General features: G+C 41.9%; 1 protein-coding gene and 1 long non-coding RNA gene across 2 annotated transcripts; both read right to left on the minus strand.

Moving 5' to 3' along the window:
• Positions 1-1,887: 1,887 nt before the first annotated feature.
• LOC308376170 lies at positions 1,888-3,562 on the minus strand. The gene is made up of 3 exons (XR_013968911.1): positions 3,150-3,562; positions 2,349-2,499; positions 1,888-1,972 (listed from the first exon to the last, which is right to left on the minus strand). It is a non-coding gene; the product is annotated as an uncharacterized lncRNA (long non-coding RNA).
• A 6,871-nt stretch (positions 3,563-10,433) lies between these two features.
• On the minus strand, positions 10,434-21,118 carry LOC308375767 (eosinophil peroxidase-like; the record flags this gene model as incomplete). Its single annotated transcript, XM_080851945.1, has 15 exons — positions 10,434-10,873; positions 11,089-11,133; positions 11,356-11,555; positions 11,739-11,976; positions 12,441-12,611; positions 13,096-13,357; positions 13,551-13,711; positions 13,814-14,171; positions 14,377-14,583; positions 14,843-14,972; positions 15,136-15,268; positions 15,518-15,693; positions 16,195-16,204; positions 20,167-20,394; positions 20,710-21,118. 15 exons carry the CDS (start codon positions 21,116-21,118, stop codon positions 10,434-10,436), a joined length of 3,168 nt encoding a protein of 1,055 aa, XP_080708071.1.
• Positions 21,119-23,032: the final 1,914 nt, after the last annotated feature.

Genomic DNA, 23,032 nt, shown 5'->3' on the forward strand with positions numbered 1-23,032 from the left:
GGGTCCTCAAAACATGACAGTGCAATATGTTGATAGCAAGAAGAAGCAAGAGGAACAAAAGGAATGTTGGAAGAGCCACGGCGGGGAAACTTCCTGAGAAGCGAGAATATGAAGACACACAAACACACACTCACAGACACACACACACTCACACACACAGACTCACACGATGTGAACACACTCTTATCATTGATGTGTTTATGTTTTCAGTACATGAGGAAAGCACTTTCAAAGCATTTTCTTTATGCGTGTGGGTGAGTACCTGTTATTGCAGACGCTGGTAGTTGTGCGGTACTGGTTTAGGTGGGGTGTGCTCTTTCAATTCGGTTGACGCACACGGGCAGCACATCCAGTCAGAAGAGCGAAGGTCTCCACATTCCATCAGCAAACACAGCTAAGAAGGAAAAAATGAATCTTTCTTACACAAAAACACTCTGACCTGCTACACAGTCACAAACAGAGTGTCTACCTAAAAACATCTGGTAACACTTTATAATAACCCTCCGTAATAAACCATTTATGAAGCATTTGTTCATAGTTTGTTTATCATTTACAAATCGTTACCCCAACATTTACAAACCTTAGTAATGTATTTGTAAATGAGTAGTAATGTATTTATGAACCTGTTTTCTAATGATCTATAAGAGTTTTTTATAAGGACATTAGTTAGCAATTTATAAATGAGTATTAATGTATTTACAAACATTTTTCAAATGCTTTTCTAATGATCTATAATATCATATATAAGGACATGAGTAAGCTGTTTTGAAATGAGTACAGATGTGTTTATGAACATGTTTCAAATGATTTTCTAACGATCTAAAAGATCATTTATAAGGACATTAGTAAGCTATTTGTAAACGAGTAGTCATGTGTGTATGAACATTTTTCAAACCATTTTCTAATTATTTATAAGATCATCAATAAGGTATATAATAATGGTCTGCTCACATTTTGTAAATAATTTACAAATGATTAAGCAAGCAAGTTTCAATGAGTTAGTAATGCTTCATAATATCCTTTATAAGGTATGTGCTGATGGTCTGCTCACCATTTATGAGTCATCATGAATAATCTTTGTCATGCATAAGCTATCGTCCAATTCATACGTGAAATAATATATGTGAGCACATGTAACACCTTAGTTTATGCTTAATATAGGTTTTTAGAAACCATTTACTTACCATTAGTAACGTGTTTCGCATGGGTTGATATGAAGTGGGCACTGTCTATACTTTATACGCATTTACAAATGGCCAGTAACTGAGGAACATACTATAGAAACCATTTACTAACCATTAGTAAAGTGTTTTGCATGGGTTAATATAAAGTTGCCACTGTCTATACTTTATAAGCATTTACAAAAGGCCCGTTACTGAGGAACATACACTATAGAAACCATTTACTTATCATTAGTAAAGTGTTATGCATGGGTTGATATAAAGTTGAGACTGTCTATACTTTATAAGCATTTACAAATGGCCTGTTACTGAGGGACATACCATTAGTCAACACTTCTGCAGCAACAACTCCAAAAATGACCTCAAACGTTAGGTTGTTAAACATATCAATGGTAAAAACACACAACACAGCATCGAGGGAATGGAAATTGAAAAACATTTATTTAAAAAACTACACTAACAATAAATTCACATTTAAACATGCATTCTAATATGCTAAACACAACAGCAACAATGGAACTTTAAATAAGGGGATCAGCTAGTTTTTTTTTTATTTATTGCCAAAAGTTTGCCAGACTCTTTATATGCTTTTAATTTGGTTACAATGCTTTCGTCCCCCTCTATGGCATCCTTACACCTCTGTGTAAAACTAGAGAGCTCCTCCGTGGAGGAAGAGTCGGATGACGCGTCGGAGGAATCAGGCCCTGACTTGGATGAAGCGCTTGAGTCGGTTTTCTGCGACTGACTTTTCTTCGCCTCTGGTGGACTGCCCTTGTCCTTTTTTCTTGCTGCTACAAATAGACAATGACAGAGGATGATTAGTGGAAAATATAGGCATGTGGGTGGCACACTAGTAAGTGTGATGGTCTTTGGAAGATAGTTTTCTGAGTTCAAACAAGAACAGGTCGATACAAACGTACGTGAGGAAATGACTTGTATGAAACCACTAGTGTCAATCAACAAAAACACGAAGAGAGTAATGCTAGCAGGAAAATACAATTATGCACTTACATCATCAGTAACGCATACAGCAACACAATGTTAACTTTATGTACTTAGCATTAGAGATTATAAGCACACGGTATTAGACCATGAAGGCACGTATGGGCTGGCACGAAAAGGTTTCAAGTTCCCAAGTGTATTGTCAAATATGGCAAATTGACTTACTCATAGCCAGTTGTTCCCTCAGGAAGTCGCTCTCAAATAGTCATGTCTTTCAGCATCTCCTGCTGCCAGTCCAATTTCTGCCTGGCCATCTCCAGCTCATGGCGCAGTCTAGTTGACGTCAATTGGGCATTAGGAGCGAGTGTGGTCCTAGCTAAATGTTTGGGGGAAAGAATACAACTTTTCAATAAAAATGTTCACACCGCTAATTTCCAATAATCAGGTTAATCATATGCAAATTCAGCGAGAAAGGAAAGAGTTTTGTTAGTCTAAGGTTACTAGCTACGAAGTGTAACAGGTGGAACCAACCATAGGAAAAAGTTATATTAAATGAAATGTATTATTTAATTAAAGCTTCAAACAATTATTTCACACTGAAACACTTTCCACCCTGTTCATGACAATATTCTTAACACAGATACCTGTCCTACTCACCGGTGAGTTCTTCTAACTGAAACAAGGCACAATAACCAGAACACAAAATATCATTGCCCCGTACCAACATGCACTAAATCCACTGTGTGTTAATAACACTAGCAACATACATTCATAAATGCAATAAACTTATATACATAAATGCAACAAAAGAACGTTTTGTCCATTAAACACATTACACAATCAAAATTCAATGTTTTTCACATTCACTATGCTGTTCGTTGCACTGTTCTGCTCAACGTTTAGTTCAAAATGGTTGAGCCACGGTCATCAAAGTGTATGGAAATGTTCCCAAGATGCATATTACCGTCCCGGACACTTTGCAGCTCATTGACTATGTGGAGTCACAACGGGGAGGGTATTACTTACCACAACATCAATCAGTAGCGTGGGAGAGGGAGGGAGAGAGAGAGAGAGAGAGAGAGAGCAAGCGTGCTCCACGCACATCAGGGGCTGTAGTGGTGGAAACGGCTAGCTGTCCTCGTTCGTTGGCGTGGTGTAGTCTCCGATGTTGGCGACGAGCTAGTTTCTAAATATTAATACACTTTGCTAGCTAGCGAGGACATTCCGCCTCACACTACAACGTGCTATACTTCTTAGCAGTAACACCGGGCGATCTTCAGAGCTGGTGATGTAAATTCTTGCTTCCTCCACACGACCACTCTACCGTAGTTCATCTGTAACATCCGTAACACGGACACTAACAGACCTAACAAACTTCGAGCTAAACTTGCAATTAACTGACTTATCCTACCGTCACTCTTTCTCAATCACATGTGAGCTATCCGGGCGCCGCCATCTTCTCTCTTACATTCTCCGTTTGCCCCTTGTCCCGCCCTCTCCGCTCTCTCCATTGGCCCCTGCGATAACTTTGGGATATCAATCTCTGTTCCACACCCAATAGCACCACAGAACTTGACCATAGGTCCAGCCAATCAGTGACTGGAAAGTTGGTGCACTGGCCAATGGAGTGAGCGGAGAGGGCGGGACAAGGGGCAGACGGAGAATGTTAAGAGAGAAGATGGCGGCGCCCGGATAGCTCACATGTGATTGAGAAAGAGTGACGGTAGGATAAGTCAGTTAATTGCAAGTGTAACTCCAAGTTTGTTAGGTCTGTTAGTGTCCGTGTTACGGATGAACTACGGTAGAGTGACCGTGTGGAGGAAGCAAGAATTCACATCACCAGCTCTGAAGATCGCCCGGTGTTACTGCTAAGAAGTATAGCACGTTGTAGTGTGAGGTGGAATGTCCTCGCTAGCTAGCAAAGTGTATTAATATTTAGAAACTAGCTCGTCGCCAACATCGGAGACTACACCACGCCAACGAACGAGGACAGCTAGCCGTTTCCACCACTACAGCCCCTGATGTGCGTGGAGCACACTTGCTATCTCTCTCTCTCTCTCTCCCTCCCTCCCTCTCCCACGCTACTGATTGATGTTGTTGAGCTGCAAAGTGTCCGGGACGGTAATATGCATCTTGGGAACATTTCCATAAACTTTGATGACCGTGGCTCAACCATTTTGAACTAAACGTTGAACAGAACAGTGCAACGAACAGCATAGTGAATGTGAAAAACATTGAATTTTGATTGGGTAATGTGTTTAATGGACAAAACGTTCTTTTGTTGCATTTATGTATATAAGTTTATTGCATTTATGAATGTATGTTGCTAGTGTTATTAACACACAGTGGATTTAGTGCATGTTGGTACGGGGCAATGATATTTTGTGTTCTGGTTATTGTGCCTTTTGTTTCAGTTAGAAGAACTCACCGGTGAGTAGGACAGGTATCTGTGTTAAGAATATTGTCATGAACAGGGTGGAAAGTGTTTCAGTGTGAAATAATTGTTTGAAGCTTTAATTAAATAATACATTTCATTTAATATAACTTTTTCCTATGGTTGGTTCCACCTGTTACACTTCGTAGCTAGTAACCTTAGACTAACAAAACTCTTTCCTTTCTCGCTGAATTTGCATATGATTAACCTGATTATTGGAAATTAGCGGTGTGAACATTTTTATTGAAAAGTTGTATTCTTTCCCCCAAACATTTAGCTAGGACCACACTCGCTCCTAATGCCCAATTGACGTCAACTAGACTGCGCCATGAGCTGGAGATGGCCAGGCAGAAATTGGACTGGCAGCAGGAGATGCTGAAAGACATGACTATTTGAGAGCGACTTCCTGAGGGAACAACTGGCTATGAGTAAGTCAATTTGCCATATTTGACAATACACTTGGGAACTTGAAACCTTTTCGTGCCAGCCCATACGTGCCTTCATGGTCTAATACCGTGTGCTTATAATCTCTAATGCTAAGTACATAAAGTTAACATTGTGTTGCTGTATGCGTTACTGATGATGTAAGTGCATAATTGTATTTTCCTGCTAGCATTACTCTCTTCGTGTTTTTGTTGATTGACACTAGTGGTTTCATACAAGTCATTTCCTCACGTACGTTTGTATCGACCTGTTCTTGTTTGAACTCAGAAAACTATCTTCCAAAGACCATCACACTTACTAGTGTGCCACCCACATGCCTATATTTTCCACTAATCATCCTCTGTCATTGTCTATTTGTAGCAGCAAGAAAAAAGGACAAGGGCAGTCCACCAGAGGCGAAGAAAAGTCAGTCGCAGAAAACCGACTCAAGCGCTTCATCCAAGTCAGGGCCTGATTCCTCCGACGCGTCATCCGACTCTTCCTCCACGGAGGAGCTCTCTAGTTTTACACAGAGGTGTAAGGATGCCATAGAGGGGGACGAAAGCATTGTAACCAAATTAAAAGCATATAAAGAGTCTGGCAAACTTTTGGCAATAAATAAAAAAAAAACTAGCTGATCCCCTTATTTAAAGTTCCATTGTTGCTGTTGTGTTTAGCATATTAGAATGCATGTTTAAATGTGAATTTATTGTTAGTGTAGTTTTTTAAATAAATGTTTTTCAATTTCCATTCCCTCGATGCTGTGTTGTGTGTTTTTACCATTGATATGTTTAACAACCTAACGTTTGAGGTCATTTTTGGAGTTGTTGCTGCAGAAGTGTTGACTAATGGTATGTCCCTCAGTAACAGGCCATTTGTAAATGCTTATAAAGTATAGACAGTCTCAACTTTATATCAACCCATGCATAACACTTTACTAATGATAAGTAAATGGTTTCTATAGTGTATGTTCCTCAGTAACGGGCCTTTTGTAAATGCTTATAAAGTATAGACAGTGGCAACTTTATATTAACCCATGCAAAACACTTTACTAATGGTTAGTAAATGGTTTCTATAGTATGTTCCTCAGTTACTGGCCATTTGTAAATGCGTATAAAGTATAGACAGTGCCCACTTCATATCAACCCATGCGAAACACGTTACTAATGGTAAGTAAATGGTTTCTAAAAACCTATATTAAGCATAAACTAAGGTGTTACATGTGCTCACATATATTATTTCACGTATGAATTGGACGATAGCTTATGCATGACAAAGATTATTCATGATGACTCATAAATGGTGAGCAGACCATCAGCACATACCTTATAAAGGATATTATGAAGCATTACTAACTCATTGAAACTTGCTTGCTTAATCATTTGTAAATTTTTTACAAAATGTGAGCAGACCATTATTATATACCTTATTGATGATCTTATAAATAATTAGAAAATGGTTTGAAAAATGTTCATACACACATGACTACTCGTTTACAAATAGCTTACTAATGTCCTTATAAATGATCTTTTAGATCGTTAGAAAATCATTTGAAACATGTTCATAAACACATCTGTACTCATTTCAAAACAGCTTACTCATGTCCTTATATATGATATTATAGATCATTAGAAAAGCATTTGAAAAATGTTTGTAAATACATTAATACTCATTTATAAACTGCTAACTAATGTCCTTATAAAAAACTCTTATAGATCATTAGAAAACAGGTTCATAAATACATTACTACTCATTTACAAATACATTACTAAGGTTTGTAAATGTTGGGGTAACGATTTGTAAATGATAAACAAACTATGAACAAATGCTTCATAAATGGTTTATTACGGAGGGTTATTATAAAGTGTTACCAAACATCTCTGAATTCATGAATGAACAGTCTTCAATAGTTATTTATTTGAATACCCTTAACACACCACTATTACTACTAATATTATTATTATTGTTGTTGTTGTTTTTATTATTATTGTTATTATTATTAATAAGTGTGACTCCTTCATGCTTCACATGGCCATCAAAAGAGCCAAAAGACAGAGAGCACAATCATTACTGTAAAACAACTGCAACAGCATACTTCTTGGGTGAGGAGCGGATAGCGCCCCCATGAGTTGGTTTTGTGGCACTGACATCGAGACCGCACCAACACTGTTCTGTAAAACATGTGTACAGTCAGAGAGCCAGTGGCGGCTCGCCCATAGGGTGCGCTGGGGCTCCGCCCCCCCGCTGACCTGACTGCCTGTTTTTCTTTTCTTTTCTTTTTTAAATAATCTCTCATTTTGAAAAAATAACCTGTGTTAATACAATGATATTGATGATTTTGCTTTAGAATGGGTTTAGAACTCTCCAAAATTATATTTACATTACATTCACTTTCAAGTTCCACGTTTAAAACGTGAACGTTTATCATTTTTGGTGTAGTAGCCAATAGGATGTCTTGCCGGGGCTCCTGGTCGATCAGCCCGTGTGTGCTGTATTTAAGCCAATGGCTCCCCTGTTGCTAGGCAAAAAAGAATACACATCCGCCAATCATCGTCGAGGAATTTTATGGGTTACGGGCGCTGAAGGCTAGAGCCCCTACCAAGATGCACCACTGCTTGTTAACAGGTATTTTCCATTCTAGCAGAGAAGTGTTAAGCATGGCGACGTCGGATGTAGTTGTGGGAGCTCAGCTAGCCCCAAATTCAGTCAAATCCTTACATCTGCATCCCTTTGCCTTTGGAAGAAGAACTTTTGCGGAAAAGCTAATTGTTAAACAACTCGGACCAGACAAGCCAGAAGTGAAAATAACCCAACAGACGCGAGAAAAGGGGAAAACATACACCAGAAGCTTTTCCCGAGATTGGTTCGATCGAAAGGCATGGCTAGCTGTGGGTATGTCAATGCCATCTTTTGTTTTCTTTGCCTGCTGTTTAAAACAAGTGCGTGTGATAGACAGTTCGTGGACACAGACAGGAATGACAGAACTGAAGCATTGGTCAGAACGCGTTTAAAAACATGTGCGGTCAAGAGTGCAATTTGTTGTTTCTAAGTTGTGAGCTGTTACTGTTTCATACCAGTTAAAATAATCTTTCTTCTCATACTCATACAGCTGCAGTATACATGTCTTTAAAAAAAACTAAATTGTTGTAGTAGTTGTAGTAACAAACAACTGTTGTTCCCTAGTATAATTTATCGTTATGTGTTGACACTTTCTATCTGGACATGGACCATAATAAACATGTAACTTGTTCATTATCATTACCTGTGAAACAGTTGATTTCTACATGGCAGATATATTAATATTGTCTTTAGACCATTGGTATTGACTGGTTTGAGTTATTTTATTGGTATAGGCAAGGGGCTGTTTTAAAACTGAGCAGCACTTCTCTGCATCAACAGCTCACGTCTCGTTTTTAATTTATTGGCCTACATGAAATAGCGAACAACAAATGTATCATTGTGAATGATTTGGGATCTCCGGCTGGCCACCCGAAAATGCACCAGAATGCAGGAAATCACATCTACGAAATTCAAAAATTTCTGGGGGAGAACCCCCAGACCCCCCACTCAAATAGCCCCACCAAAAAAAAAATTCACCAGCCGCCACTGCAGAGAGCCTCTTTAAAGTAACACTATGCAACAATTTGACACTCTTTGAGGAACGGTTTTATAGGCAACTAGTTTTGGTACCATCCTTTGGTAACACATTCATTTTGATAGCATATATGGTCATGCAAATTACACATAAATAATAATAATAATAATAATAACAATAATAATAATACATTTTATTTATAGGGCGCCTTTAAAGAAAACCAAGGTCGCCTTACAACAGTGAATAAAACATTGAATAATACATAATACAGCAACAACTTCAGTTGGCAGGACCTTTACAGGTTATAGGCTTGCCTAAACAGGTGTGTTTTGATGTGAGTTTTAAACACCTCCTTTGGGCCATACGGCTCCTGACATTCTGAGCTTGAGGAAGTAAATGAGTTGTGTCCACACTCCGAACGAATCCCACCTCAAGAGACCAGGATATAACCTGAAATAAAACACCTGAAGAGAACGGAGGCAGAAACCTACAGTTCTCAATAACCATTTACAAGGAAGGTTTTAATTCCAAAGGGATCATTTTCCCGAACAGATTTGGTGGGTAAATAAGGGAATATGAGAACCAGAGCAGAGTAATAGCACTGGCCTAAAATCACAATACGTAACTAAAATCATTGTGTATGCCTGTAGGCTGCCAACATATAATCCATAATGAACTCCTTTCAGTCATTAAGGTTTATGAAACATGTACTGTACATCTGACTACATCTTAGCCTGTAGCTGGTATTCACAAGAGAACCCACTTAAAGTAACACTATGCAACAATTTGACACTTTTTGAGGTATGGTTTTATAGGCAACTATTTTGGTACCATCCTCAAATTAATTTCGATAATTCGATTCATTTTCGATAGCATATGGTCATGTGAAGGACAGATAAGCACCTGTATCTTTCCCACTAGCCATCCAGGATATGCGCTATGTAGTTCTGTGTACCGGGCTGGAATACCCTGCAGAAATTGAAGAAAAGCTTTCACAGCATGACATTGGCAGCTACACTGCCAGAGGACTCCAGTTAGTGTGTTGGCAAGCTTCTATCAGTGTCAACTGGACTGTTGGTGGTGTTTTTTCCAATATTTTTGCATGACTTTTAGGTAGTTAGCTTGTTAGCTTTGGAACAGAACTCATTATTGCTGCTTTAAGTCTCCTCCGAGCTTGTTGCTCTAATTAAGTCTTTGTGAATATCACACACCTAACCAAGATTTCAACAATGTCCTCACTGCACAAGAAAACCACTCAGGTGCAGCATTTAAATCTTTATTGCATTTAGAATGTACACATCCTAAAGAAGATCTCACAAGATCTTAAAGAAAGGACAGGTTTGTTCATCAGTATAGACAAAAAGTGCATGAATAAACGAGCAAATACTTCAAATATATGTTAATAACACTATTTGACTCAAATCCCTGAATTGGTGCTAACAAATCACCACAATAAAAAAGTTAAAAAAATAGACATGTCTGTGCATGAGTATTTGTGCTTTCAATGCATTGATAAAGCAGTGCAAACAAGTATGCAACAGTTCCCTGAAGTGAGTATTTCCCTCCTCTCCAGGACAATGGCAGCGTAAAACACATCACTCTAATTAATAAAGTAAGATGGATCATTCATGGAAGATTTTTAAAACAAAATAAAACACGACATGTAATACACATTAAGTGCTCATCCTTCAGGTACTTAAGTGCTCATCCTTCATCTTTTTTGACTGACCTGAGAGAGGGAGAGAGAGGAGAGGAGTGATTGGGAGAAGATCTGAGACAAGAAGAGGGAAAGGAGAGTAAGAGAGGAGGACAGACGATGAGAGCATGTGGGGATGTGGAGGCCTCAGCCACTGGCACGTTAGACGGAGAAGAGGATGTGCCCAGAGAAGAAGCTGTCGGCGGTCAGGCCGTTGCCCCCGTAGTTGGCGCTGAGGTAGACGGTGTCACCGGTCGCCAGCTGCAGAATGGTGCCCCCGGTGGCCGTCACATAGCCGCTCTGCTGCGTGGTGAAGGAGTGGAGCACCAGCTTGTCGTTGTGGCGCAGGTCCACGTTGCCCACATTCTGGTAGAGCGTGCAGTGGAAGTCAAACTGGTAGACGCCCGGCTGTGTGCACGTGAACAAGCCTGTCTTAGTGCTGTACAGGTCCTGGCCATTGTAGATGACGTTCTTGAAGGCGATCGGCTTGCCTGGGTGTGGGAAGTTGTAGCCCAGGCGCACAGCAAAGGCCTCACGAGAAGCAGCGCCATTCGATCCTGGGGGCCCTGGGGGGCCTTGGGGGCCTTTGGGGCCGGGGGGTCCTGAGAGAGAGGGGAGAATTCAAATGTTCAAATTCTGTATAGTTCTATTTCAGTTATGGTTCTTCTCACTCACAGGGAAGACGCTGTTATGTTGCGATCATTATCTCTGTGCTAATGTGTGGTTTAATATGCATGGTGATGGTTCTACAGAGGCGGAGACAGTTAGCTTATTAAGGCATAGATAAAGAGAAGATGGTTGACTGATTGCCTCTCACCTTGGGGTCCCACTTTGCCGCTGCCGGGGTGCGCTCTAGCCTCACCTGCCAAGACAAACAGAGTATTACACAAAAACCCAAACATTTACACAAAAGAAGATTCTTCTTCTCTTGACATTTATTATTCAGAACACACGCAAACATACACACACCCATATATATGTAAACGCTTTCAGCTAAGGTTACAACTCTACTTCTCAAACCTCTAAATACATACATCATCCTCTCTCTGCCTCTCTGTTTGTCTCTGTCACGTTAGTATCTTACCTTCGGCTCCCCAGGGGCTCAGGTCGAAGGCTGGGATGTCCTCGCAGCGTGTGTATCCAGACCCACGGCGACGGAACTCGAAGGGATTCTCAGGCACCTCAGTAATCCCGGTGTTGTCACAAATGATGCGAGCCACAGATGTTGTCCGCAAAGACTCACGCTGGGCTTCGGTGAACACATCATCATTCTCCCACCACAGCCTTAAGCACACACACACACACACACACACACATTAAACATTAATATACAGTTTTACACAATTATCTGTGGGTGTATGTTAGAGAATGAAGAAAGAGGGTGTGTTTGTGTGTGTGTGTGTTTTTGTGTTTGTGTGTGTGTGTGTGTGTGTGTGTGTGTGTGTGTGTGTGTGTGTGTGTGCTGACCTGTCACCCTGGCGAATCCTCTGGAACTGCCTGGCAATGATGCAGGCGAACAGCGGTCCCACACGGCCTCCATTCACAAAGGGTTCGGCCACGCCACCCAGCCAAACGTCGATGTTGTCAACTGTGCCGTAGAGCTCCAGGAGCTGGCGGGCCAGCTCTGTGTTGTTCATGACCACAGATAGCTCCTCCAGTGTGCGAGGCTTGGACAGCCCGCAGAACCCACGCCAGCTGTTGTAGCCTGGAAGGTAAGATGATTTACATTAGCCACTCATGTCTCAGGGTGCTATTCTCTGTACTGCCAACAGAGAGCTCTAGAGGACTCTAGTTTGGTGTTAAATACTATTTAGTCATTTAGTTTACATAAACATCTGTTAGCACATTTCAGGACTACAAATGTAATAATAATATCATGGGAAAGATGTGATGCATGGAAACGGATGTGTATCAGAAAGGAATGGAGAGAGAGAGAAGTGTGTGGTGAAATGATGTTTGTCGGATAGATGCTTCCACCTTAGTACAGAGGATTAAGTCGGGGAGAAGACAAATGTAGTGGATGTATGATAAAAGTTGTACTCTGCACTTCTACTGGGGCAGGTGAACTGGTCTAGGTGTGGCATAAGAGTTAAGATCACAGGCGATGGAGTTAAGATCACCGGCATTCTTTAAGCAGGATTACAAACTCAAGGACATAAGAAAACACACCAGGAAGGCCATGGTCGCGTCCCCTCTGCATGTTAAGAGCAGCCAGGTCCAGCGCAATGTGTTCCAGGAACTCAAAGAGGCGCTCACGTAGCTCATGGGTCATCATGTGGTCTTGAGTGTTGAGCTTTGCCTGACGGCCCACCAGACCTCGGATCAGAGGGTCAATGCCCCCTACAAGGAGACACAGAAAGCTCATGTTTTAGACTATCACATTTCAGAAGACTTTTTTGTTATGTTTCTTGAAATAATCTTTACCTTTGAATCTCTTGACTTTGCATGAAATGATCGGCTAGGATAGTTTAAAAAAAAGCTACAAAAGGTACAAACCCTCTGGGTGCCTGTGCAGCTTCATATTAACACAAGTTCATATTAGACATGCGACTAACTACGAAGATGTTTCCCTAAGCTTGGGATGGCTAGGATAGTTCATAGCCAGGTCAACTGGCATGAAACCTCTCACACAACCTGTTAATATGCTTCACTAAGCGAGCGCTCCATAGCATCCTGTAAAATGCGGTCTGGTGTACCTGATATCAACTCATTTCTAGGATTCATTCTGGGTTTCCCCTGACTGTGGGAACCATGTGCATGTATGAGAGCTGGTATAAGTGCCATGTTGTGTGTAGATTAGCAGATCAATGTCATGTTCTCTCACCCTCGAAGACCAGCCTCCAGGGCGTAAAGAAGTTCTTGTGGAACAGCACACTGGGCCACTTTGGATGCTCCTGATAGTTCTCATCCAGGCGGAACATGAAGGGCTGTATAGCCAGGTGAGCAAAGCGGTAGGCTGCAGTGGCGAACACATTAGAGATGGACGGGTCCACATTCTCATCATAACCAGGAAAAGGGCCAATCTCAGGTCCATTAAGGATCTCTGGCCCAACGATGCGGAGCAGGTAGTCACGGAACGTGATCACCTGTGAGCAAAAGGGGTAAACAATGTGGCACATGATATTGGCAAACAGTGATATGCTGTCTGTTTCATTGTGTCTGTAGTTGTCCCATGCGCATCATTTATGCATACCTTAAGAGACTCACACCTTAGAGGCATTACACTTTCATGAACACAAACACAAACACACACACACACACACACACACACACACACACCTGGAAGTAGCCACCCATGATCTTGCGAGCCTCCTGGTAGAGGGTCTCTCCACTCCATTGGGGGTTAAGTTTGGCCAGAGCGCGTGCTAGACGGTTGTGTTCACGCATCATCATAGTGTGCATGGAGGCCAGCCCAATGTTCTCATCCACACGTGCATCCCCTGTTCATACACATGTATTAGCTTATGTACTGTATTGATTTCACAGCAAGAAATAAAACAGTAAGATAGTAAGTAGCCATACACACACGTGTGCATACTTACCAGCTATGAAGCAGGGCACCTCTTCAGCATTGGCATCCTTGGTGATTCTACCACGGTTGGCACACATTTCCTCCATACGAGAGAAGGGCAGCAGCTCACGTCCACTGTCATTGAATCTGTCATTCACACGCAGCAGTCCGCTGTCAGTGGTAAGATCACGCAGGTCACGTGCCAGCCCCTCATCTGCACCGTACACCTGCCCCACATCCAGGAAGGCTGTCAGGGAATTTAGTTGCTCCCGCACGTTGGCAGCTCCGAAAATATGGCCGGTGTTGCCAGTCCCGCAAGCCGGAGCCGAACGGAAGAATGGCATGCACTCGTCCGAGTTCCGGCCGAAGCGTGTGTCATTGGGAGGAATCTGCGTGTTAAAAAGATAGAGTCATGTGCATTTATTTATTTATGCATTGCTATGACTAAAGTTCCAATTCAGCTTATATTATTGTTGTCTCAATATGATTATTTATCAGTTCTCTATTTCTAGTTTGTACTATAACCTTATGGATTTAGTTAATATGCAAATGTAGCTATGGAAAGCTATTGGGATATTCTGAATGGTAACATACACGGATGGGGAAGCACGGCTCTGTACGCAAACAGCTCTCGTCACAGTTGGTGCCGCTGTTGAAGGAGCGAATGCTCGGGGAGTGAGGCGTAAAGGTGAGGTCATGGTCCGTCCACTGTCCGAAGATGGTGATCAGATGTGTGTAGAGATTGTCACTCACTACATCCTCGTTAGATGTGCTTAAGATACGGTTGGAAACGAGCCTCACCTAAAAGAAAAAGACAGAGAAAAGGTGCAGACATAGTCACATAAAAAATATGGAGGAGCAGGTAAACCGGAATGAATGATTGTTCGCAGGTTCATCTTGACGAAGTTAGTTCATGTGTATGTGTGCAAATTGAGTTACTATGGATTAATGGCTGATTTGATGAACTGATTGTTGACATCCATTACCCACACACATGCACACATACCCTCACACACATGCACACATACCCACACACACACACATGCACACACACACATACCAGTGGCAGCAGGGCACCATTGTGCTGCAACATGGGGTCCCAGCCCTGTGGTAGGTTGACGCCATCTTGATACTCAGCAGGAAGCAAACGCAGAAAAGGAATGTTGGAGGATCCACTGCGGGGAAACTTCCTGAGAAAGCACAAATATGAAGACACACAAACACACATAAACTGTGAAAACACTCTTAGGATTGATGTGTCTTTATGCAGTGCATGAGGAACCCACACCCAGACCCTCACTACTTTCAAAGCACTGTGTGTGTGTATGCGTGTGTGTGTGCGTGTGTGTGTACCTGTTATTGCAGATGCTGGTAGTTGTGCGGTACTGGTTTAGGTGGGGTTCGCTCTTACAATTTGGTTGACGGACACGGGCAGCACAACCAGTCAAACGAGCAATGGTCTCCAGATCCTCTGCAGTGATCAGGTCTGTCACAAACACAGTATAATGCATGAGTGTCTGTGTGTGTATGTGTCTGTTTGTGTATGTGTGTGTGTGTGTGTGTGTGTGTTTGTGTGTGTGTGTGTGTGTCTGTGTGTGTGTGTGTGTGTGTGTGTGTGTGTGTGTGTGTGTGTGTGTGTGTGTTTGTGTGTGTGTCTGTGTGTGTGTGTGTGTGTGTGTGTGTGTGTGTGTGTGTGTGTGTGTCTGTGTGTGTGTGTGTGTGTGTGTGTGTGTACCTGTAGCATTGAGTGAGCGCTTGTGGATGTGGTGTCTGTCCTGCAGGAGCTGGAGTGTGTACTCCAGGTAGTCTGCTGCTCTCACTGCCGAGCGCGTCTCTCGAGCCGGCTGCTTCACCAAACGCAGGAGGTCAGATGGGTTTAGGTCTTTCTTAACCCTCACACGCCTCAGACTCCTGCAGATGCACACACACACACAATCAATAGTATCAGTGTCCATTACAGACAAACACACACTTCAACGCTCAATCATGTATGGTCTCACACTTACTCTGCCCGAGAGTATGTGTAGGCATCATCAATAGTTTTTTTGGCATCACTGACGGCTCTCAGAACGGCACTTCTACTCAAGGTATCTGTGAGTGATAATAAATACACACACAAATAAGTAAACAACAGTGTAAATCACAAAAACAATTGAGAGTACTTGTAAATAATCTTTGATGATAGTGGAATATATGTAAACATAGTGTTTTGGTTTTGCACTATGCCACTGAAATTTCACTATAAGATTTAACAAATTATGACTCCATTTCGAATAAATTGCGATACAATAGTTATTGTCTATCTATCTAATTTTCTAATTCATCAGAAACAATAACAAAAAAAGGGACATCAGTTGTAATACTCAAAAAGAGTGAACATTGTCCCACACAGTCAGAGAGGATTTGACTCACCTGCAGACACCTGTGCCAGCACACAAACACACAGCCCCACGGCCAGAACACACAGCACACGCGCCATTTCTGTAACACACACACACACACAGAGTGAGTCCGACTGTCAATAAAAGGATCAGAGTAAGATGCCCCCTCATATCTGCACTGAAGCGGTCAGGAACTACCCAAATCTAATAGATAAATTAGCCATCACAGAAAACTTTCCGTATAGTGATGTGACATAAGTGTGTGCTTCAGCGTAATGTCATTATTTTTAGGTTCTCCCCTGACCTTTAAGTCGCCTGTGAGTTACATGTAATATTTATATATAACATTTCAGATTTACCATAATTGACCACAGTTTGCATTTCCAACTGACCAGTAAATAAATAATTTGATCATACACTACAGCGACTTATCCTTCAATTTCACTTCACACCCAAAGCAAAGGCACTTTTGTAAAGACAATAATTTTCTATCACCATGCATATATGTAGCCACCATTCCCATGTCTCATATGAGTGTGATGCTCTTACCTCTAGCAGGTGTCCTCAGCTCTCTGCATCTAGCTGCAGATGTGTGCTGTATTTAAAGCTGAAGAGGTCATCATGGTGGCCACGCCTTTTGGCGCCATGGGTAAGTTTCTCTCCTCCCTCCTTCTGATTCCGGTCATGATTAATGTTAAGAAATCCCCTTTCATGGAACTGCCTACAAAAACACACACACAAACTTATACACCCACGCTTGCACACACACACACACACACACACACGCAAAGGCAAACTTATCCACGCATGCATGCACACACACACACGTACAGGCAAACTTGCATATTTGCGAGTTTTACCTTCACAACTTTAAATTACCAAAATGCATGTGTGGTTGTTTAATGCACTGTAGTGATGTATAGAGATTTGAGTAATTCAGCATGTAAGCAATGCCTGGGCCTTTCCACCTGCAGGATCTCAATATGATTATTTTTTACCAGTTCTCTACTTCTAGTTTCTAGCATTAACTATTACCTTATGGATTAAGCCAATATGCTAATGTACTGATAGAATGCTGTAGGGATATTCTGATTGATAAGAAACACGGATGGGGAAGCATGGCTCTGGACATTCACCACTTTCGCCACAACTGTATTCAACTACAGGATCAAATTACACTGGGAGACAGCTCAGCTGGCATATCTCTGCCTCTGGGCAAACTAGTACAACTTGTAATTTGTAGTTTCTTTTGTTTGTGCACGAGTTGTCACACCGGCCGTCTGCAACAATAGGTTCCTGGCAAAGTATGCTTGCTTCCTTATATTGTTTCAGTCACATTCATGACATTCCATGATTGACTTGATAATTGCCGTCGACAGAGATCATGCCAAGTACACGCCCTTTCCACATGAAAAAAAGGTGATCTGCTGGTTTGTCTAGGTGTTTGTTGTTACAGAAAATAGAAAATATTTATTGGACTTGTATTTCCTCCTCTAGTTATCCAGATCATTTGTCTCTTGCGTCTCATTGAAAATGTCTTCTTTCCTTTGCTGCCCTGGTGAATGTTGGTATGGCAGTGTGTCTCCCATCCAGTGATCCCTCCACTGCCAGAGCTGATCAGGGGGTGATGCTTAGGAATAGGCTGAAGGACAAATGTGTAAATAAACAAACAAACAAACACACACACACACACACACACACACACACACACACACACACACCAAACAGAGAGAGAGAGAGGTGTCTCTTCTGTCCAACACTATTGAGAATTTTAGAGCATCATATTTTAAAATAAGTAAAGAGTTTGCAACTGTCTTTAAAATGATAGACATCCCTGCTTTGTTTTTTTTACAATTGGATTGAAACTTGTACCAGTGCAGAGTTGACATCCTACATTCACCATATAATTAGACTATGAACTAAACCATGGATACTTTGGCTTTGCTGTGATTCAAAATGCATTCAATGCAGACTTTTGGCATCCTACTCCCCTCATGCATGTGTCTCTGTCTGTCACCACAGCTGATGACATCCATTGTTCAGCCCACCTTCAGGGGTCAGAGGTCACTCAAAGGTAAAAGGTTAAAGGTGAACAGTTCTGTCAATTTGGATATGGCTGAAAGGAAATTTAAACAAGTGGCCTTGAATTTCAATCTGTTTGGTTTTAGATGGCAGTGGTTCTTCAAACCATGAAGGATTTAACCTTGTGGGGAGAGGACATCTGCAGTACCTTTTTGACAGAGGGAGCTTTGAGGTTCTGACCTTAAATCATTTTCACACTTGTCTCAATACATTGCCTACTTTTTCAAAACTCTTCACAGGTGGGCTTTACAAACACACAGCTGAGCACATCAGTTAACTATTGGTGCAAAATGCACTGGTGTGTGCTCTCTCCCATTAGACCACTCTGTCAATGAATGTACAATGAACTAAAAAACACAAACAACTTGAAGCTTTGCAAAATTTACATAATATGCATTGCAGTGTCCTCTATTTTTTACAGTTATGTGTTGCATTGCAAATAATAGGAAAAAGTATGACATCTCTTACAATACATATTGTAATATTTAACAAATACACTTAATATGAAATGCTACAACATGTCTCATAAAAGCTCTATGCTACATTTTCTGTACTACAACAAAAAAGTGTCATTCTCTGTACAGTAGGTGAAACAACAACAAATGAGATTACCACTAGAAGTGTACTGCAGCACTTACACTGATCCGTGGTGTCTGAATTTGGCATTCATTTTAAATTAACTTTCATGACACCAAGAACAAACTTTCTTGATCTATTGGCTTGGGCTGCTGCAATGATCGGCTGGTTTGGCCTGCTGGATTGATCTGTTGGTTTGATCTGCTGGTTTGGTCTGCTGGTTTGGTCTGTTGGTTTGGTCTGCTGGTCACAATACTGTGGATGCCACTATTGAGTGTGTTATGTTTTCTAGTTGCATTAGTGGGCCAGTTCTCTCAGTGAGAGGCCATGACATACAGCAGTAATAGTCTCATCCATAGCCCATCACTCACATATACAGCAGAAATAGTCTTATTGAGAGCCCATGACTTACACATACAGCAGTAATAGTCTCATCCATAGCCCATGACTTACACATACAGCAGTAATAGTGTCATTGAGAGCCCATGACTTACACATACAGCAGTAATAGTCTCATTGAGAGCCCATGACTTACACATTCAGCAGTAATAGTGTAATTGAGAGCCCATGACTTACACATACAGCAGTAATAGTGTAATTGAGAGCCCATGACTTACACATACAGCAGTAATAGTCTCATTGAGAGCCCATGACTTACACATACAGCAGTAATAGTCTCATTAAAAGCCCATGGCTTACAGCAGTTATAGTCTCATTGAGAGCCCATGGCTTACAGCAGCAATCAAATATTTTGCCAATAGCCATGCACATTTCAATGCAAATATTAGCATTTTGCATAGATGGTAACAAGGTTGCAAACAAAATAATGTTTCACTAAAATCAATATAATCTGTCTTATTTCAAGTGTATAGATTCATTTGTGTTTCCAAATACAGTCTGTATCTATCTACAGTGAAGTAAAGTGAAGTTTTGAACTGAAGGTTCAACTGTGAAAAAGATGCTATACAATACAGTATGTTAAATATATAACAACCCTACATATAATACTAACATATATACATATAACAGCCTATACATATAATACTTACATATATACATATAACATATAATACACATATAATAAACTATGCTAATCAATTAACCTATACTAACCTACATACAATCCAGTGAGGGAGTTACAGGTAGTGCAATATTTCTGTTATGGTATTACTGCTAATGCAAACAGTAAGTGGGAAGTGACAGTATATGTAATTGTAGTGCAAACAGTAATATGAAAGTGACAGTGCATGTAAAGTGACTAATGCGAAAGTGACGATGGTGTATCAATGTCTATTAAGCAGCCTGATGGCCCTCGGGTAAAAACTGTTCTCCAGTCTGCGTGTACGAGACCGGATGCTACGGTACCGCCTTTCAGAAGGCAGCGGGGTAAAAAGTCTGAAGGCTGGGTGGTAGCAGTCTTTTAGGATCCTGCCAGCTTTCTTGAGGCTCTGTGGTAGGTGTCCTGCAGGGCTGGGAGCTCCCTGCCGATGATGACCGATGATGATGAACTCCACAGACCTGACCACACTACGAAGGGCCTTGCGATCCTCGGCTGTGCAGCTCCCATACCACACTGTGATGCACCCAGTCAGGATGCTCTCTATTGTACATCTGTAGAAGTTGGTCAGGATGACTGGGTTCATGCCAAACTTCTTCAGTCTCCTCAGGAAGAAGAGGCGTTTCCGGGCCGCTTTGACAGCCTTGTCTGTATGAGCAGACCAGGTGAGGTCATCGCTGATGTTCACCCCGAGAAACCTGAAGCAGCTGACCTTCTCCACTGCGGAACCGTTGATGTACAGTGGTGCGTGCTCCTCCACCTGCCTTATCCTGTAGTCCACAATCATCTCCTTTGTCTTGCTGATGTTGAGAGAGAGGTTATTATCCTGACACCATGTAGTCAGGGTATCAACCTCCTCTCTGTAGGCTGACTCGTCACTGTCATAGATGAGGCCCAAAATGGTTGTGTCATCAGCAAACTTGACAATGAGGTTGGAACTGTGCGTAGCTGCACAGTGATATGTAAACAAGGAGAAGAGGCGGGGGCTGAGCACACAGCCATAGGGGGTGCCTGTATTGGTGACTACTGTGGATGAGGTGCGGTCACCGATTCTCACCACCTGTGGCCTCACCATCAGGCAGTCGAAGAACCATTTGCATAGGGGGGTGCTTATACCCAGGTCTACGGGCATTGAGACGAGTCTGCAGGGGATGATGGTATTGAATGCTGAACTGTAGTCAATGAACAGCATCCTCCCATATGTGTTCCCTTTGCCCAGGTGGGATAGGGCAGTGTGCATGGTCAGGGCTATGGCATCGTCTGTCTGCCTGTCTGTGTGTCTGCCTCCTACCCTGGACCGGTATGCAAACTGCATGGCATAGTTTGGCAACATGGAATTTGTGATGTCATGTTTTGAGGACTCAGTAATGTTAGGTGTGAATTTGCCTTGTCATGTTTTGTAGGTTTGCCTTCAGATATTTGCACTGTCATGTTTAGTGTGGCCTCAGCACAACCATTTAGTATTACATGTTGTATTATATAGACTCATCTGCTTTTATGACATATGGACTGTAATAGACACATAAATAAACATAAAATTAAATAAATAGATACAAAAATCATGCATAAAAACAACAACTGAAGAAATACAGATGAATGATTTGACATGTAGTCTTTGTGTATGTGTGTGGTTGATTTGGGGAAGACTCATGCTGCAGCATTCTGTATCATTTGTAATTGACTAATTACAGCCTTATCTAGCCTGCTTGTGATAAAAGCATGCATCAGTCTTTCAGTGTCAGCCTGAGAGAGTAACTTGTTGCACCTTGTGTGCTGATAGTCTCTCCCTCTCTGCTTTTTTACCAAAGACGTTGAGAAGTTGACACGCTAACCAGTTCACCTGAAACACTATGCATGACTACGTGCCAGCGTTTAACCTTTAGGCATGTAAGATTTTAAACTCCAGCTAGACTAAAGCTTGAACTCACACCTTCATGTATCTTCTCATCATTTCTGTCAGTTTTCCATCTAGCCTTCAGCTATGTCTATGGGCTCTTTTTCATCAGCTATGTCTATGGACTCTTTTTCATCAGCTATGTCTATGGACTCTTTTTCATCAGCTATGGCTATGGACTCTTTTTCATCAGCTATGTCTATGGGCTCTTTTTCATCAGCTATGTCTATGGGCTCTTTTTCATCAGCTATGGCTATGGGCTCTTTTTCATCAGCTATGGCTATGGACTCTTTTTCATCAGCTATGTCTATGGGCTCTTTTTCATCAGCTATGTCTATGGGCTCTTTTTCATCAGCTATGGCTATGGGCTCTTTTTCATCATCTATGGGCTCTTTTTCATCAGCTATGGCTATGGGCCTAGTTTCCCGAACGCTAAAAAGGACTTGAAATCGGTCATAAGAGGGATATTGCAGAGTGGTTTCCCGACGCCGCACTTACGGCAATGATGAGTCTACGATGTCGCCAAAATCCACGTAGGCCGTTAAGATACGTCGTTATCGGGAAACGAGGCCATGGGCTCTTTTTCATCAGCTATGTCTATGGGCTCTTTTTCATCAGCTATGGCTATGGACTATTTTCTCATCACAGTGGTCCCCCAGATCGCTCATTTCTTAGCCTGGGTCATCAATACAATTAAATTCAATTTTATTTATATAGCGCCATAACAATACAATTGCCTCTAGGCGCTTTTAGAGAGCCCAGAGCCTGTCATCAGCACACTACCCACTTATAATTGCCACCGCTATTGCAGCTGATTAATGATGCTTTCCACTGCATGCTAATCTCTTGTCTTTCCCCACTGTCGTCTGAATCTGCCCCGGCCACACAACAAACTTCCTCCCCTGTTGTTCCTGGAACACATTGCACTGGTTTGCCAGGCTGCCAGGGCCAGAACAAACACACCGCCCTACGCTGAGGTTTGTGTGGTTGTATATATGTGTGTGTGTGTGTGTGTATATGTGTGTGTGTGTGTATATGTGTGTGTGTGTGTGTGTGTGTGTGTGTGTGTGTGTGTGTGTATATGTGTGTGTGTGTGTGTGTGTGTGTGTGTGTGTATATGTGTGTGTGTGTGTGTGGTTGTGATGTATAAGTGAGCCAGAGTGTGTCATTACCCAAAGGAACTGGTTTGACATGGGTCTTGCCTGCATCGCACCTGCTTTCTGTAGAGAGAATGACCCCCCAAACAGAGAGAAAAAATTG

The sequence above is a fragment of the Sprattus sprattus genome, assembly GCF_963457725.1.
Source record: "Sprattus sprattus genome assembly, chromosome: 15".
Classification (NCBI taxonomy): Eukaryota; Metazoa; Chordata; class Actinopteri; order Clupeiformes; family Clupeidae; genus Sprattus; species Sprattus sprattus.